We start from the raw sequence: 16,353 nt of genomic DNA, 5'->3' as shown, positions 1-16,353 counted from the left end.
TTCTACTCCTGACCCATCCCATATAGAAAACCAAGATCTCTAGACCCAGAGAGCACAAATCTCTGGGTCCTGGTAAGGACTGCAGGAAGGACCCTGAGCTCCGCAGCAGGGGGCACAGATTGAGGAACTCTGGCTCACCTGCAACCCCACCCACCACCCTCAGGCTGCGGCTTCCCTCTGCCCACACAGTGTCCCTCCACAAAGGCTCATCAGCCTCCCAACCTGGGGAAGCTACTGAACCACTTCAGGCCTCAGCTTCCTCATCTGTGAAATGGGCGTAACAACCGGCCCCTGCACACCGAGGGCACAGCCTCCAAGTGCGCTCACCTCGGTGCGCAGATGCGAGGAGTTAGCTGTCACTAGCACAGTGGCTGCCTGACTCACAGCTCCTACTACTCTGAGACGCGCCGGGAGACATCACCCTGCTTTTCAAATTACTTCATATACTCAGAAGCATTAGTCACTTGGACGGAGTATTTCAACTTCTCTCCTGGGCATCGAGGTCGTTTCGAAGACCGGAGCCTCACCTAGCCCCTCACGCCTGCCATCATCCCCAGCCATCTCACGGCCGCTCCACGCGCACCTCCCTGCGCTGGGGGGCTGTTACCACTCCCTCTCCAGGAAAACTTGGATTTCCATTTGGTTCGCAATGAACCCAATCGTGGGGAAGGAGAACTGCCTCCTACACTCACAGGCACAGGCCCCGGAGGGGACCGCGCCGGGGAGCGAGGGGTCCGCGGCGCGGCCGAGGCGGCCGAGCGGCGCCCGGGCAGCCTGCAGAAGGGCCGCGCGGAGCGCAGGGCTGGGGCGCAGGGCGCCGAGCCACGCGGCGGCCGCAGCCCTGCGCGCCGGGCTCACTCACCCCATCTCCGCGCGCTCCCGCGGCCGCGCGCCGGCCTCCCGCTCCGGTCCCGCCGCTCGCTCGCTCCGCAGCTGCTCCCGAGCCGCACATGCGGTGGCCCGTGCGCGCCCGGCTCAGCCCCGGCGCCGCTCCATCCCGCCGGCCGCGCCGCCTCTGCCGCCGCCGCCAGGGGCTGGCGGGCGGGCGGGCGGGGGCTGGGCCACGGGGGCAGGGCAGCGGCGTTCAGGCGGTGCCGCCCCGCCCCGCTCCTTACGTAACCTCGCGGCCCCCAGGCTGCGCGCCCGGCCCGGGAGGGGGAGGGTGCCCGGCGCCCCGCGGCACCCGGGCCCAGGCAGACCCCTTCCCTTTCCCTCGGCGATTTGGCGTCCGCGCGCCCCTGCCGCGCGCCCACCGGGGCTCCGCGCCGCGCTGCCAGCGAGCGCACAGCCTGCGTGCTCCCCACTGGCCGTGGAGGGGGCTCTGGGGCTCCCTTAGCTTGCAGGCGAGGGCACCGAGGCCCCAGGAAGGGGAGTGATTTGCCCAAGGTCGCACATTCAGATCAGAGCTGGGGTCTCCAGAATCTGAGATGGGCATGGCCATGCCCTTCGCAGCCCTCATCTTGTTGTGCAGTGCCAGGCTGGGTGGGTCAGGGTGGGTGGAAGCGCAATTGGCAGGAAGGATCCCGGCCCACCGCGGTGTTCTGGGCTCTTCCCTGAGAAAAGGAGGGGTGGGGGCTCCCAGCTAGAAGGTCCTCAGCTGCGTTTAAGGCGGCTTCATGGAACTTGCCCTTACTCCTGGAGCCAGGAAAAGAGATGACGAAGGGCAGCCTCCCATCCCCTTCGGCACATCAGGCCCACTCCCTCCTCACGGCTGGCACCGGCACTGGCCTAGCCTTCCTGCCTCTGGGCTTCCACAGCAGCAGCAGCTGAGGGCACACTGCCACAGGAGCCCGGCATGGCAGGGCAGTAAAAAGTCGAGAAACAAGCTGTGGCGCAGGGACGCCCTGACCCCACCCTTCGCGCTCCTGGGAGAGCAGGAGGAAGCCGGTCGACTCCCACTGGAGGCCCGAGTGGAGTTCGCAGCGGTGTCCCAGCCGGTGCTGGCTCCTCCCACGTGCCCGCGTTTATGTAAGGTGTTAACAAGGAGGGAAGCCAGCCAGGGGTGTACGAGAGCTTTCTCATCTTTGCAACTTTTCTGTAAATAGAAAATTGGTACAAAATTAAAAGTTTGTCAAAAAAGAAAATAGCCCTTGGAGTCTCCTGTCTGCCAAATCCTCCAAGCAATCTGGTCACCGGCCAGGTCAGAAAGGCAAGCAGGTGAAGCCCTGAACACTAAATCATCAGGTGACACCTGGGACTTGAAACTGTTTTCCTCAGGCAAAGCAAGCCCCTGAAATCTGTGCTTATCCATTTTTTTGTAATCCTCACCTGGGGACCTGCTTATTGATTGGGGGGGAGGGAGACGAGAGAGAGGGGGAAACATCGATGGGAAAGAGAAGCATCGATCAGTCACCTTCCTGTACTCGCCCTGACTGGGAATCGAACCCGCAGCCTTTCGGTGTATAACCAACACTCCAACAAACCGGGCCACACCGGCCGAGCTGTGCTTCTCCATTTTTTAACTGCAACCCACATTAAGAAATATATTTTACACTGCAACCCAGTGCATACTTCAACTTTATCTATACTTATATCTATTTTAAATGGAATCAAAGTTATATAAAGTGCAAGTTTTACAAAACAATTCTTATCCTCTAGCCGGCAAAGCATTCTGACGTTTTCTGTTCTATTTTTAAAAGCTGTGCTGCTCACAACCCACTAAATTGATTTCAAAACCTATAATCTTTATTTTTTTCTTTCAACAGCAAAATGAGGCTCACCGTGTACACATATAATGTTGTTATTAGTGTGCTCAGATTTATAATACTGCTGGTCCAGAGACTTTCAACATTTTTCTTCTTCTGACCATAAGAGTTCAGTTCTTTCAACTGCATATGAAACAAATGTCTTACTAAAGCCATTAAATGGATAACTACCAGGTATTATGCAGCTGTTAGATTATATTTTTGAAGACTGTATAGTAACAGAAAGATATTACTTCAACAAACATTGATCACCGGGCATGTACCTGGTACTGTGCTGGGCACTGGGGATAAAGTGCTCAGCACAAGAAGCAGCTTCTCCACCATGGAACGATGAGACTGGGTGAGATACATTCGCCAAGTAACCACACCAATACATAACTGTGACCGGGGTGAGTAAGAGTCCTAACTTAGGCCACGAGGAGCGGTGAGTAGTGGCCTCTTTGAAGAGGCATCTAAGAAGAGGCCTGAAGAACAAAGCAGCATTAGCCAGGCATAGTGTGGAGGGAAGCTGCAAAGGCCTGAGGTGGTACAGACTGGGCAGTTTTGAGGAACTAGGGGGAGGTTCCTGTGGTTAGAGTGCTGTTACCCTTGCAAGGCGTGGGATGCGGTGGACGTGCTGAGATGCAGGAACCTGAGGAACAGACAAGGGGAGGTGTCCAGCTGGCAGCTGGATATGGCAGGTATAAGAGCTTAGAGGGGAGACTTGGGAGCCGTCAGCAAGGCAGTATCTGAACCCGGGATGAGCATGCTCAAGGAGCAGAGGCCAAGCTGAGGAAGGTACAGACGGACTCACCAGGGGAGGAAAGGGAGCCTGTGAGGGGGAAAGAGTGGCCATTAGCACCTAAGGACCCATCCTGTTCCAGATGTGGATAGACCCCTTTGGGCTAATTTAGCTGAATCATGTATCTTCTTTTTAAAAAGAGGAAATAACTCCACCAGAAAATGAAGAGCAAAACAAAAACAAACAAAAAGCAATTCACACGAAAGAAAAACAAGTGGGTTTTCAATTCATTTCAATATAGCAAATATTTACTGAACGCCTACTACGTGCCAGACTAGCCCCAGATGGCTCGGCTGGCGTGGTGAGCTTATCAGACACACAGCCCCACGCCTACTCTCGTCCCCAGCCCCATCTGGGAGGCCACAGTGGCTCTGGTTTCCAGCATCTTTGCCTCCAATAAAGCTTAGCTCATCCACCAGTTGTTCTAAGTGAGGCCCCCCTGCAAATCTGGGGTCCTCGTGGCAGGTAAGACCTTTCTGGAAAGCCACCCGTCTCACAAGTTCTTGGCTGTCTGAGCTAAGCTGCTCCAGGGCCCACCTCCAGCTCTCCCAGCTCCCGCGTAGGTAGGGTAGAGATGCGTGATCTGGTGGTCGGCCCCACCTTTTCTGGCCATATCTAACCATCTCCAACAGCTCGCTCCTCTGGGTCTCTGGGACCTCCCTTCCGTAACTTCAGAGTTACAATACCAGAACAGTTAGCAGGAAATCACTCTGAATCAAGACAACACCTCTCTGCTCACTCAAAGCAAGAGGCCTCACCCTCCCAGGGAGACCACCCCTCTCACAGTTTCCTTTGAGATTCCTCATCTCTGCCCTGCAGCAAACAATGGCCCTCCCGGGCTGGTTGGCAGTGTGGGGGCCGCCTCTTCAGCAGACTCTCCGCCTCAGAAACCTGCTTCCTACTGAATACGATCTCCCTTCTCTTGCACAGGCCATCTCCTTCATTTGCGTAGTTCTCCAAACTACCAATTCTTTATCTCTAGCACAAAAACTGTGCAGGCGTTTGGTTTACTTTACTCAAGCATCCCTTTAAATCCATGTGCTTCTTTCTGTTTGCTGGTGTATCACTTTGTAAGCCTCTCCCTCAGTTGGTTTTTGGGTTCATAGTCTCCTGAGCAAGTTGGGTTTTTTCCGAATTGTGGAAACATATATATAAAACACAAGATTTACCATTTTAATCATTTTAAGCGCACAGTTCAGTGGAATTAAGTACATTCATGCTGTTGTGCAACCATCACCACCATCGACCTCCAGAACATTTTTGTTACCCCGAATCTGAACAAGTTACTCAGTGCCCAGAAAGCAGGGCCACACTCAACTCACGTTTTACCCCTTATTCTGCACATGGCACATGCTCGATAATACCCTTGACTACTCAGAGCAGAGGTTTAACGTAAGACACCAAACCAGCACCAACAGCCCATCCGAGTGCCTCTTCTAAAATTACTTTGTATCACATTAAGAGGGGGAACCCTGACCCAAGAAAAGGAAGAAAACACATATACACTTACTCTAGCTGGGGCCCAACACATGGCTATGACCTGGCCTTGGCTAGGAGTCAGAGCCCCAAAGAGGAGAAGGCCCTTGCTGTCCCTTCTGAGGCAACATGAGACTCTTACAGAGCCCCAGCTGGGCCACAAAAACAGACAGACAGGAAACAAAAGCACTTAGAGGAATGGACTGAGCCCATCACTGCTGTGTAAGAAGAGCCTGTGAACCACCAGAGCAGTGTTTCCCCAAACCTGCCTCGTCGTACAGGTCACACAGGGCATTCGTTACATAGACTGACTCGGTCCTTCTGGGGTGGGCCTGGGAATCTGCATGTGTAGTAAGATGTTTGCCTATGAAAGTCAAATTTGGGGGAAAATGATCTAGAGTGCTCCATCGGCAAGGCTGGGTTGTCGGTGGGGGCTGTGCAGGTAAAGGCTCCCAGCCAGACTTACTTCAAGCTCCCAGGAGCTGGTCAGACCATCGGGCTGCCTTCCCAAACACAAGACTCCGGTGGGCCTGCTGCCCCTGCACACGTGGCCCTTCCTCCCCCAACATCCTCCACGCAGGGCTATATACAGCCTCTTACCTCTACTGCCGAAGGCCTCGGATGATCCCAAGTTCTGGCAGCCCTGCCCCTTAGCTTGGCTCCCCACAGTTGAGGGATGACAATGAGATGTAGTCCTAATTTAGAACAAACGAGCCAGGTAGTCATGGGCCAGGTATTAATTAGGGAATGACTATAGATAGCTGGTGACACCATGTTCTACCTTTAGCTCCAGAGGGGTCATTGCGTGGAAATACGCTGGAAAGCTTCTATCTACCAAATCTGAGATCAGTTTGTGCTTTAGAAAGAACCTGTTCCAGGCTGGCTGGTAGATACACAAGAACTGGTTATAGTATCCATTCTTTTCTGCATGTTTTATAACAATTGAAGAAGAACACTCTAGTAGCAGGACGGAGAAGGGTCGGCAGGGGAGCAAAGCTGGCTACAGGGACCAGCTGGCTATCACCATGGTCTATATGAGAAGAGATAAGAGTCAGAACTAAGAGTGGCGGAAAGAAAAGAGAGGGGTGGACTCGGAAGAAATGGTCAGGAGCTGAAGTCTACAGGACTTGAGGAGGAACTGGGTGTGTGGGATGAGAGAGAGGGAGAAGTCCAGGATTACTACCAGGTTTCTGGTGTGGGCAGCAAGGGGGAAGCATTCTTTGGAAACAGAAAAAGAGATAGATGAACAGGTTCAGGAAGAAAGATGAACTCACACAACACTTAGACATGTGCTGGAGATGCCTGTCAGACATCGGATAGAAATTTCTAGTAGGCAGGAGTATTTTTGAGTCTCAAGCTCAGATGTCATGGATGGCTGGAGTCATCAGCACAGAGCTGGAAGCCATAAAAGAGACTTAGTTTGATGGAGCCAATGGGGACATCAAAGTTTAGGAACAAGCAGAAGAATGGAGTTGGCCAAAGAGATAGAGACAGAAAAGAAATAGTGACCCAGGGCAGAGAAGCAGCATGAAAAACTTGGAAACAAAGTGAGACGGTCTAAGGGAGGGAGGGGTAAGAGTCAAAGGCTGCATGGGTACTAAATAAACTGGAGATTTTAGACAGTCATTGGATTTGGCCCTAGTTCAACTCTATCCTAGTGAACTTTGCCAGGGTGGCTTCAGTGGCATGTCCTGTCTGGGGGCAAACACAAGGCTGCAGTTAAAAGGAAGGGGGAAGGGACACTGCGACACTGCAGGTGTAGAGTACTCTTTGTAAGAGGCTCCCCATGCAGAGAAAGGAGGAGGACACCGGATTGAGGGCAGGGTATCAGTTTTGTTTTGAGACTGGAGAAACTCGAGCAAGCTTACGTGGTGGGTGTGGGGTTGGGAGGAGCCAGGAAAGGGGGAGAGTTGAAGACAGAGGAGAAGGCATAACTGGAGGAGCAATGCCCAGAAGAGCTGTGTCTGCAGAGACCAGACACACAGCAGCAAGACTGAAAGACAAAAGGTGGAAGGGCAGAAAGAGGCCAAGCTGCAGGTATGGGTTCGGGGAACCAAGGGAATTGATGCTGAAGCCTCAATTTTATCTGTGAAATAAGAAACTAGGTGAAAAAACAAAGGCCCAGAGAGGTGTTGACTTGCATAACTTGGTTTGCAAACTGGCTCCCATACAGCGAGGGCAAGGAAAGGTGACGAGGCAGACCACACCACAGCGCTGGTGGTTTTAATAAGCAAGGCAGCTCACAGAGGAGGCTTGTCTTGGGCAACTCCAAGACGAGCAGATCTCTGCACCACCCACCAGCATCTTAAAAGTTTATACGGAGGCCTTAGCTGGATTCATTCCGCACGGTCTCAACACCACCTCATTCTCTCACGGCTGTGTCCTTGGAAATGGCTCTGGCTGTGGGAACAGTGGTCAGAGGACAGGGGAGGGGGGGAGGAGCCTCAGATTGCTCAGGTCCAGTTCTCGTGCCAATCACTGGTCACATCCTCTCAATGATCTCCTCCAACAATAACCCACAGGGAGCAAGTCAAGGGTCCTGACTCCTTGCTTGGTGCTCTTTCTAGTCCCTACATTACACTCACTTACATTTAAGATACTTGCATCACTTGAATATCTTTTTTAAAATGGGGCTTTTTGTACCTTTCTTTTAAAAGATTACTAGGCAAGGCTGGCCTCACACAAATGTAGAACAGGCCGCCTGTCACCAAGGACAATACACTTGCCAAGACCCTGAGGTCCAGAAGACTTACCCTCTTAGAATGGGGAAGGGAGCAGAAGCTCACCCTCAGATAAGGATTTTTTACTTACTCAGGCCACTTTACAGTGCTTAGAAAATGCTTTTAACACCCAAACTGTGATGATCCCTTCAATGAAAAAGATTCTGGAAAACTACCTGGAAGGGAGATGATAGCAGCAGGGGGGGAAGGAGTGGTTGAGAGTAAATTCGGGACAAGTCTCTTGGCCTCTCGGCACATGTCCAAGGTCCCTTCTAAGTGTAACACGTATTTGATGGAGAGGTGGGTAGGACCAAGATACTGAAGTAGATGACTAGAGCTAGACAAGGGAGCATAGAAAGCAGCCACAAAAAATGAAGGAAGGATACTACAGATTGGCACCAGCATTTGGCTTTGGATGGGCCCTGCCAAATGAAATAGAAATAGGCAGATATTATATAACTCAAGTCCAAATCACTTCTACTTAGAAAACATAGTTTGTACTATTATTTATGTAACAAACATTAGGAAAAAGGAGAGAAAAGTACCTTCAAACCACAATTACAGAGTTTAGGATTGGAAAAGGCTCTGGGTCCGACCCATTAAGCCCAATTCACAGCTTTTTCTTCCCCAAGATCGCTCGTCTTTCCCCCTTCTGCGATTTCTTCAATGATATCAACTGGCTTCTACGGTAAACGGTAATACTCAGGTAGCAAAGGAGCTTGTACTAGCATTGGCTTGCTTCCTGCACTCTCCTGAAAAAAGTCCCCGACACAAAGCACTCCTTATGTGGGAGGATGACACATAAGGAGGTAGAGAACTGGATTAAAATCTTGTAGTTTCTGATCAAAACAATTCCATGTAATTAAAGCCACCGGAGTACAGATATGAATCTACACCAATGCCTCATATAACTTGAAATGTTTTCTTAGAGACTAAACATATAATAACTCTAATTATCATTAGCATACAGATAGGATCTTTCTTCACTTGAGCCTAACGTACTTTGTATGTGCAATAATTAACTCTTACAATAACCTTATGAGGCAAAGATTATTACATTTTGCAAAAGATAAAATCAGGGCATGAAAATACGATGAGATTCGCCCAGATCAGAAAAAGTGAGTGGAAGGCTGTCATATTTTAATTCTTGTTTAGGAACTTATTGAGTCCCATCCATGTGCCTGGCTCTGGGAAGAGGGTCAGCGTGTTTGTGGGTGGAGTGGGGTAGGGTGGGGAGGTGGTGGGGGTGGAAAGGAGAAGGTACTTTGAATAGAACACTACGAAGACAGAAAACCCACTTCCAAGTCTGTATTCCAACTCAAGCTGTAAGTCCAGGAGTTCAGTTTTGCCACTGGGCACAGTCTAGGAACTACAAACTAAGCTACATCTGCCTTGTCCCAGAAATGAGAGGACTCCTCCTCTACTCATTTATGAAGGGAATGGATGTTAAAAATAAAGTATTCAATTTTTACATTCCTGATAGATGGGGAAAGTGTGCTGGACTCCATCCTCTACGGAAATGGCCTGAGATAAAAACACGCATACATTCCCTGATGATGCTGTCTGAAGCAGCAGCTCATTACCCTCTGTCCCCTTGCCCTGCTTAATTACTCTTTGCAGTCACTTTGGTACTGTTGCTCTCCCCCACTAGAATGGCAGGGCTTTTACCCACACTCATGGATGTTTTCAGGGCCGAGAACAGTGCCTGGCATCTAATAGGTATCCAAAAGATATGTGTTCAATCAATGAGGAATGTTTCAAGATTATAGGTCCAGTTCTGCCACTGATCAATTCTGTGACTAAGAAGTAGTCATTTAATCTCCTGGGGCAATTGTTTTTTAAAAAGCATTCAACCAGATAATCCTTTTCAAAGCTTCAATGGTGTGACTTCACGTATATAATTAACAAGACAAAATGTGATGCGGTGAACGGCAGCAGAGTGGGTTACTGTCACACTACCTGCCGTCCCAGCGTCTTTTGAATACCCTTCCTCTGGATAGGGCATTTACTAGCTTATGAGTCCTGCCTCTCCGAGGAGGGAAGTAGAAGCTTCCTCAGCCGGCCTTCCTTTGAGCTAGGGATCAGCCGTATGACTCGGGTTCTACCTGTGAGATGTACCTTCAAGAGGATTTTTCAAAGGTGAGCCACGTGAGGAGACAGGTACCTTGCGGAGTTCACTTCCTAGAGCGGAGGCTGCAGGGGCAGAGCTCCTGCCTTCCAGGGATCCACATCAACCACGCAGCAGAAGAGCCTGGGTGTGCAGCGGCAGCCACGTTGTTTAACACGGCTGAGGATTTGTGCAGCGGGAAATGAAAATGAGAAAACAGCGTTTCACGGAGGAAAAGGCATGACTTTTCGAAGTATCACAGACTGGATCAGAATCCCGCTGCCCACTTACCAGCTGTGCCCTTGAATAAGTTATATGCCCTCTTGAGCCTCAGTTTAACCATTTTTAAAATGGTCACTGTCCGAGGTCACTCACTGGCTCTGAAAACAGGGCTCTCTCCATGCCGAGATTCCCCAGGGACTTCTGCTAGCGTATTCTGCCTCCACATCACCGGACTTTAGCTTTCAGGCTGGAAAGTGGGTAGGAGCTGAACAAACACGCCGGGTACTGGTGTTCCGGGCGGGATGGGGAATGAAAGGGGAACGGCAGGGAAATGAACGTACGTTTTGGAATCCAAGCTAATAACGGTGGCCTTTCATCTACAGGCGGCAGGGAAGCGGGTGAAGGCTGTGGCTCAGAGCTGTGCCTAAAAGTGCTTACAGCTCCGGGCTGCACGGAAGCCGGGCTGGGGGCCCGGCCGGCGAGGCTCAGGGTCCGAGCGAGGCCCTGCGATCCAGGAGGTCACGGTTCCGCTGGGTCAGGGCACAGGCCGGGGTGCGGCTCCTCCATCCCCAGCAGGGGGCGCGCGGATCAAGGACTCTCATGGATGTTTCTCTCTCCCTCCCTCTCCCAATAAAGACATGAAAAAAAAAACAAAGAACAAGATGGGCTGGAGGGGGCCCCGCCCGGCGGCTCAGGGGTTCGAGGGGGTTTGGTTCCGTCAAGGGCAGGGGCCTGGGTTGCAGGTTTGATCCCGGCCCCAGCTGGGCCCATAATCAGTGGGTGTGTCTCTCCCATCCGGGTTTCTCCCCCTCCCCCCCTCGGGTGGGGATAAAAGTAAATAAATAATATCCTCGGGTGGGGAAAAAAGTAAATAAATAATATCCTCAGGTGGGGGTAAACGTAAATAAATAATATCCTGGGGGGGGTAAAAGTAAATAAATAATATCCTCAGGTGGGGGTAAAAGTAAATAAATAATATCCTCGGGGGGGTAAAAGTAAATAAATAATATCCTCAGGTGGGGGTAAAAGTAAATAAATAATATCCTGGGGGGGGTAAAAGTAAATAAATAATATCCTCGGGGGGGTAAAAGTAAATAAATAATATCCTCAGGTGGGGGTAAAAGTAAATAAATAATATCCTGGGGGGGGTAAAAGTAAATAAATAATATCCTCGGGGGGGTAAAAGTAAATAAATAATATCCTCAGGTGGGGGTAAAAATAAAATAAAATAAAATTTTTAAATATCCTCAGGTGAAGATAAAAATAAATAAATAATATCCTCAGGTGGGGGTAAAAGTAAATAAATAATATCCTCAGGTGAGGATAAATAAAATTTTTAAATATCTTCAAGTGAAGATAAAAATAAATAATATCCTCAGGTGGGGATACAAATAAAATAAAAATTTTAAATATCCTCAGGTGAGGATAAAAATAAAAATAAGCTTAAAAATATCGTCAGGTGGGGATAAAAGTTTAAAAAGTTAAAAAAATATCCTGACGTGAGGATAAAAATAATTTTTTTTAAAAAATGCCCTGAGGTGAGGAAAGGCGTCCTCGGGCGAGGAGACGCGTCTCGGACCCGCGGCGGGGAGGCCGGGGCCGGGGCGGGGACCGGGAGGCCGGGGCGGGGACGGGGGGGCGAGGGCGGCGGGCGCGGGGCGCGGGGCGCGGGGCGCGGGCGGCCGGCTCCTCCCGGGGCCTCGCCTTCCCCGCGGCCCGCGGGCGCCCGGGAGCAGCCCGCCCGCCCCTCTCCGCGCCCCCGGCACCGCCGCCCGGGTCCGGCTGACGGACGGCGACGCGCTTCCTTGAGACGCGCGGGAGCGCGGGGGCCGTGACCTCGGGGCCGCGCCCGCCGCGCCCGCACCGCCGCCTGCTGGACTGAGGGGGGCGTCGCGCGCCGCCACCCCCAGATCTCGCGAGACTGGACAGGCCCCGCCCCCTCCCCGCCCCGGGGCGGCTCGCCGGAAGCGGAAGCGAGGGGCTCGTCGGCTCCTGACGGCGGAGGCTGCGCTCCCCGCGAGAGGCGAGGGGCCGTGGGGCGCGGCTGGCGCGTCGGGGCCGCAGGTGGGTTTTCCGCGCGTCCCGCCGGCGGAGCGGGGCCCGCGCTGAGCAGACCGCGCGCTCGGCCGGGGACCTGCCCGTCTGGGCGCCGGGGGGCGGGAGGAGGGAGGCGGGAGTCGGGCCGGGTGCCCTCGGTCTGCGCGCTTGGGCGCGGTCGGGCGCCCCTTTTTCCTCTAAGGTGCGCCCTTGGGGGGAGACCGAAGATCGCGGGGCTTCCCAGCACTTCCCTCCGCCCTCGGCCCCCTGCCGAGGTGGCCGCCCTCCCGCCCGCAGCCGTGTTTGCGGGGTGCCCGGCCCTGGGGCGCTCCTGCCCGCGCCCCCCGCGCGCTCCTCCGGGCCCGAGCCGGCCTACGGGCGGGGGGGGGGCAGGGGACAGGCCCCCGCTGGGGCGTCTTCTAGCTCGTCGCCCGCGCCCTGGGCCCTCCGTTTGCGTCGGGAGGCCTGAGAGCGCCTTTAATCCAACCGCTGCACCGGCTGAAGCCCTTAGGGCCCGACCCACCGCCGCCCCCTTTTTAAAAATATGTTTTTATCGATTTCAGAGCGAGGGAGGGAGAGAGGGGGAGATGGAAACATCAATGATGAGAGTCATTGATCGGCTGCCTCCTGCACGCCCCCCCGCTGGGGATCCAGGAGCCTGCACCCGGGGCCTGTGCCCTGACCGGACTCGAACCCCGATCCCCTGGATCCTCGGTGGATGCTCAACCACTGAGCCACCCGGCCGGGCACCATTCACCCTCCACTCTCTTGCCTCCTGTGACAGTCGCCTGTGGTCCTTACCTGTCTGTGTCCTATCAGTGCGTGTTCTCCTGCCCCTTCTTTTCTTTTTCCTGTGCTCTCCGGGACTCTGCCCTTGGTACTCTTCTCACCCTGTTGCCCAAGAATCTCATTCCTTCCCACAGCGTTAACCGCCAACAAAACCTGCCGCGTCTCCCAAGTTCATCTCCAACCCTGTTCTGAGTCCTGAGTAACTCTGGCTGACTCCCCAAGTGCACGTGCGTACTCGCGCTGACTTGAACTCAGTGCATCTCCTCGCCCACCCTCCCTTCTGCACTTCCCACGGCACCAAACCTGCGCTGTCACTTGGCCAGAAGCCTGGGGGTCATGCTTTATTCCCCCCTCTCCTCCCAGCATCTAGTCAGTGACTAATTCCGCCTGAAATCCTTTTGAGGGGCTTCTCACAGTGCCTGCCTCAGGTTAAGCCCTCAGGGTGTCGCCTGCATGATTGCAGTCACCTACCTTCCGTCTGATCTCACTAGTCTATTTCTACCGTTAGAGAAGTGATCCTTCTAAATAGTAAATTTGCCTTTGAGAGTTCCCTGCTTAAACCACCCGATTCCCCACTGCTTACCAGAACAGCGCAAAGTTGTCTGGAATACAAAGGGCTTCACAACTGGGCCAGTCCACTCTTCCAAGTTCCTTCCTTCAGAGCCACTTCTCCCTGTGTCTTTACATCACCTGTTTCTGCCTCTAGACTAGAGCTCCTGGGGGCAGGGTCACGATGTATTAATAGTTCATCTTCCTATCCCATGGTCCTAGTTAGCACAATACCTGTATTAATCAAGAAATACTCAATTGAATGTCTAGAATACTGTCTAAGATTGCTTACTTCTTGGTTTTTCACTGGTAAAAGTGTGGGTTTTTTTTTAAATTCTAATAGGAACTACAGAATTAAAAAGAACTACAGAATTTCACAATGACTGACACTCCAGAAGCTGCTCCAAATTTTGAAGAGATGTTTGCCAGTAGATTCACTGAAGACGACCAAGAGTACCAGGAGTACCTGAAACGCCCTCCTGCGTCCCCGCCGATTGTCGAGGAATGGAACAGCAGGGCTGGCGGGAGCCACAGAAACAGAGGCAACTGGTATGTATTACTTCAGAATGAACTGCAGGTGGCTGACCCAGGAGAGCTTTAATCGGCCAGCCCAGACCACTGAGGGCAGGGACCAAGGCGGTTGTTCAGTATGGTTTACCTAGTGCCTGGCACAAAGAAAGTGGCTGGTAAATATGTGCCTTACTATTTTGTCAGCCTGTGTCCTTTTTCCCTAAGTGTTCAATTGTGTGCGTGTGTGTTTTTTGTTTTTTTTTAAAGTTCTGTGGAATAATATTTTATTTGCAAATATACTTTAAAAACCTAAAGTCTTCTACAAAACTTTGTAAAAAATTCCATTAAGAAGGTAATGTTTTTGGTTTCACTTCACAAAGTTTATACAGTGGAAGTTACTTCTATTTACTAACTCAAAGCAGATAAAAGGAATTAAATTACCATAGTTTTGTTTTTGTTTTTTTTAACAACTGAATAGTTTTTAGCTTGATTCAGAACTACCCTATTGTTCGGGTTTGGGGTTGTAGCCTGCCTATTTCTCTGCAAAGCATATCCAATGTAACTGGAAGAATGATTTAAATCTTAAGAATCTTGTTTTGAATAACTGGTTAGGTATTCGACTGAGAAGTAAAATGCAACAGGACAGATTTGCCCTATTTTCTTGAGAAGCATAAAAATTTTGTTCTGTTGTTGCAGGTTGCAAGATAACAGACAGTTTAGAGGCAGGGATAGCAGACGGGGGTGGCCAAGTGACAATCGATCCAACCAGTGGCATGGACGACCCTGGGGTAACAGTTACCAGCAGCACAGACAAGAACCTTACCACCATCACCAGTATGGAAACTACGGTTACAACCAACGGCCTCCCTATGGCTACTACTGACAGAAATGTCAGCGCTCGTAGTAAAACCGTTTACTTTGTTAATAAGACAAAAATTTGTGTGTATCTTCTGTTGGTCATGATTTTACATCTGATGTTATAAAATAGATTTTTTTTGGAACTTGAGGCATTTAAAAAAAAAAATCTTACTGGAGAGATGTGATGGTTGCTGGGAATAAAGACGTCCCTAAAAAGGTGGTGGGTTACACCGCTGGGCTTCTACCTCAGACTCTTCGTTTCATGACTCAGTAGTGCTGTGAACTTCGTGTATCTTTTCCTTGTCTGACCTCCAGGAGCTGTCTTTGTTTTACACAGAAATAAAACAGAAAATTTAAAACAGAAAATGCTTGCTTTTACTCTGTAATAGAAGGAAGTACCCATATACCAGGATGTGCTCATCCCTAAAATTTGACAGAAGCTGGTAAACTGGTGAATGCACAACTATCTTTAGCTGTAATGTATTGTACATGTTGTAACGTACTGAACATTAACATCGGCAGTTGGAAGGTAAAGCAATTGTATTTATGTTTCTTTCTTGGCTCTTATGTGACTGTGGTACTTTGTAATTACACTATAGATATAAGTCAGCTTCACAATCACTGTGGTCTTTTTAGAGGAATATCAATAAAACCGTTAAAAGAAGAAGGAATTGTACTCAGTTTTGGTGTCTTCATCTAACGGTGGGTGGGATTAGGGTGCACAATCATTTCATACGAACTCTAAGTTAAACACAGTAGGTAAAAGTTCACGTATTATACAGAAGTGTGAAGAAAACGCTGTGACGCCCCCCCTTCCTTTTCAGGCACATGTAATTAAGGCTGCGCTGACTCCTCCCTTTTATGGTACGTCACCTGGTTTGATCTTACAATGTTACATTCACTTCCAAACGTGCACCTCTGCAGCACTCTCGCCTATAAATACCGTGATGCTGTAACTTCCTTTCAGAGTGATCATTATATTTCAAATAATTTTAAGGGCCATGGCAATGGTTTTATTTAAATAAAATGCTTACAATATTAACCTCTCAAGTTTTGGCAGTGAGCGTAGTCATTCAGGTGGTGAGATGAGCTTTTTGCCTTTTTATTATTGTCTTTCATACCCATTGGAAAAGGTTTACTTGGTTTAGAAATAATATTCAGAGTACAAGTTTCATTAAAGGAATTAAAAGGCAACTTCCTAAATCTGCCTTCTGCCGCCTTCCCTCATGCTCCACTCTAGGCCCGAGGCCGACTTCTCCAGGTACGGCCTCTCCACGCTCCGGATCCAACTCTCCCCTCCTCCCCCCCTTCCTGAAGAGCCATCCTTTCAGGTAACAAAAAATAAAGGCCCTAATAAACCAAGTATCACACTTGGTGAACTCACTCAGCAACCAGCCAGTGCTATTCCATGAAAATAGGTCTTGACACTACAGATATTTAGCCTAGAGAGTTAACAGCATTGGTAACTCAGTCCTCACTCATACTTTGACTCCATCTAAATTTGACATAAACATGTTCCCTTTTTTTACTAAAGTAAGGTTGCACTACATATAAAAATACACACACATATACCTATATTATTCTTTGTTTACACAACAG

General features: G+C 50.5%; 2 protein-coding genes across 8 annotated transcripts in view; one reads left to right on the top strand and one right to left on the bottom strand.

Moving 5' to 3' along the window:
- HOMER2 (homer scaffold protein 2) overlaps positions 1 to 13,646 on the bottom strand; it is a 67,015-nt gene extending 53,369 nt beyond the window's left edge. For 3 of the 6 annotated variants that reach the window (XM_081124482.1, XM_081124483.1, XM_081124484.1), the window contains exon 1: positions 863 to 1,017. In XM_081124482.1, coding sequence (XP_080980608.1) covers positions 863 to 867 — 5 coding nt within the window. In that variant the 5' untranslated portion in view covers positions 868 to 1,017. Of the gene's footprint in view, positions 1 to 862; positions 1,018 to 9,846; positions 9,970 to 10,080; positions 10,259 to 10,352; positions 11,044 to 13,420 lie in introns of those variants that run through there. The other 3 variants (XM_081124485.1, XM_081124486.1, XM_081124487.1) reach the window with 3 other exon arrangements.
- On the top strand, positions 11,968 to 15,421 carry RAMAC (RNA guanine-7 methyltransferase activating subunit). Of its 2 annotated transcripts, none has more exons than XM_081124493.1 (3): positions 11,968 to 12,075; positions 13,730 to 13,935; positions 14,593 to 15,421. In XM_081124493.1, the coding sequence occupies exons 2-3, from the start codon at positions 13,766 to 13,768 to the stop codon at positions 14,777 to 14,779; spliced, it is 357 nt and encodes a 118-aa protein (XP_080980619.1). In that variant the 5' UTR covers positions 11,968 to 12,075; positions 13,730 to 13,765; the 3' UTR covers positions 14,780 to 15,421. The 2 variants fall into 2 exon arrangements, with proteins under 2 accessions (XP_080980619.1, XP_080980620.1); XM_081124494.1 differs by lacking the exon at positions 11,968 to 12,075 and adding an exon at positions 12,738 to 12,866.
- The last annotated feature ends 932 nt before the right edge of the window (positions 15,422 to 16,353 follow it).

Source organism: Miniopterus schreibersii (genome assembly GCF_964146895.1).
Source record: "Miniopterus schreibersii genome assembly, chromosome: 22".
In the NCBI taxonomy this organism is placed as follows: Eukaryota; Metazoa; Chordata; class Mammalia; order Chiroptera; family Miniopteridae; genus Miniopterus; species Miniopterus schreibersii.
The sequence above is the reverse complement of the archived record's forward strand: the minus strand, read 5'-3'. Positions and strand labels throughout refer to the sequence as shown.

Coding starts and splice junctions, on each gene's coding strand:
- RAMAC (XM_081124493.1), top strand. CDS start 13,766: ATGACTGACACTCCAGAAGCTGCTCCAAATTTTGAAGAGATGTTTGCC. Junction 13,936..14,592: donor CACAGAAACAGAGGCAACTG/GTATGTATTACT, acceptor CTGTTGTTGCAG/GTTGCAAGATAACAGACAGT.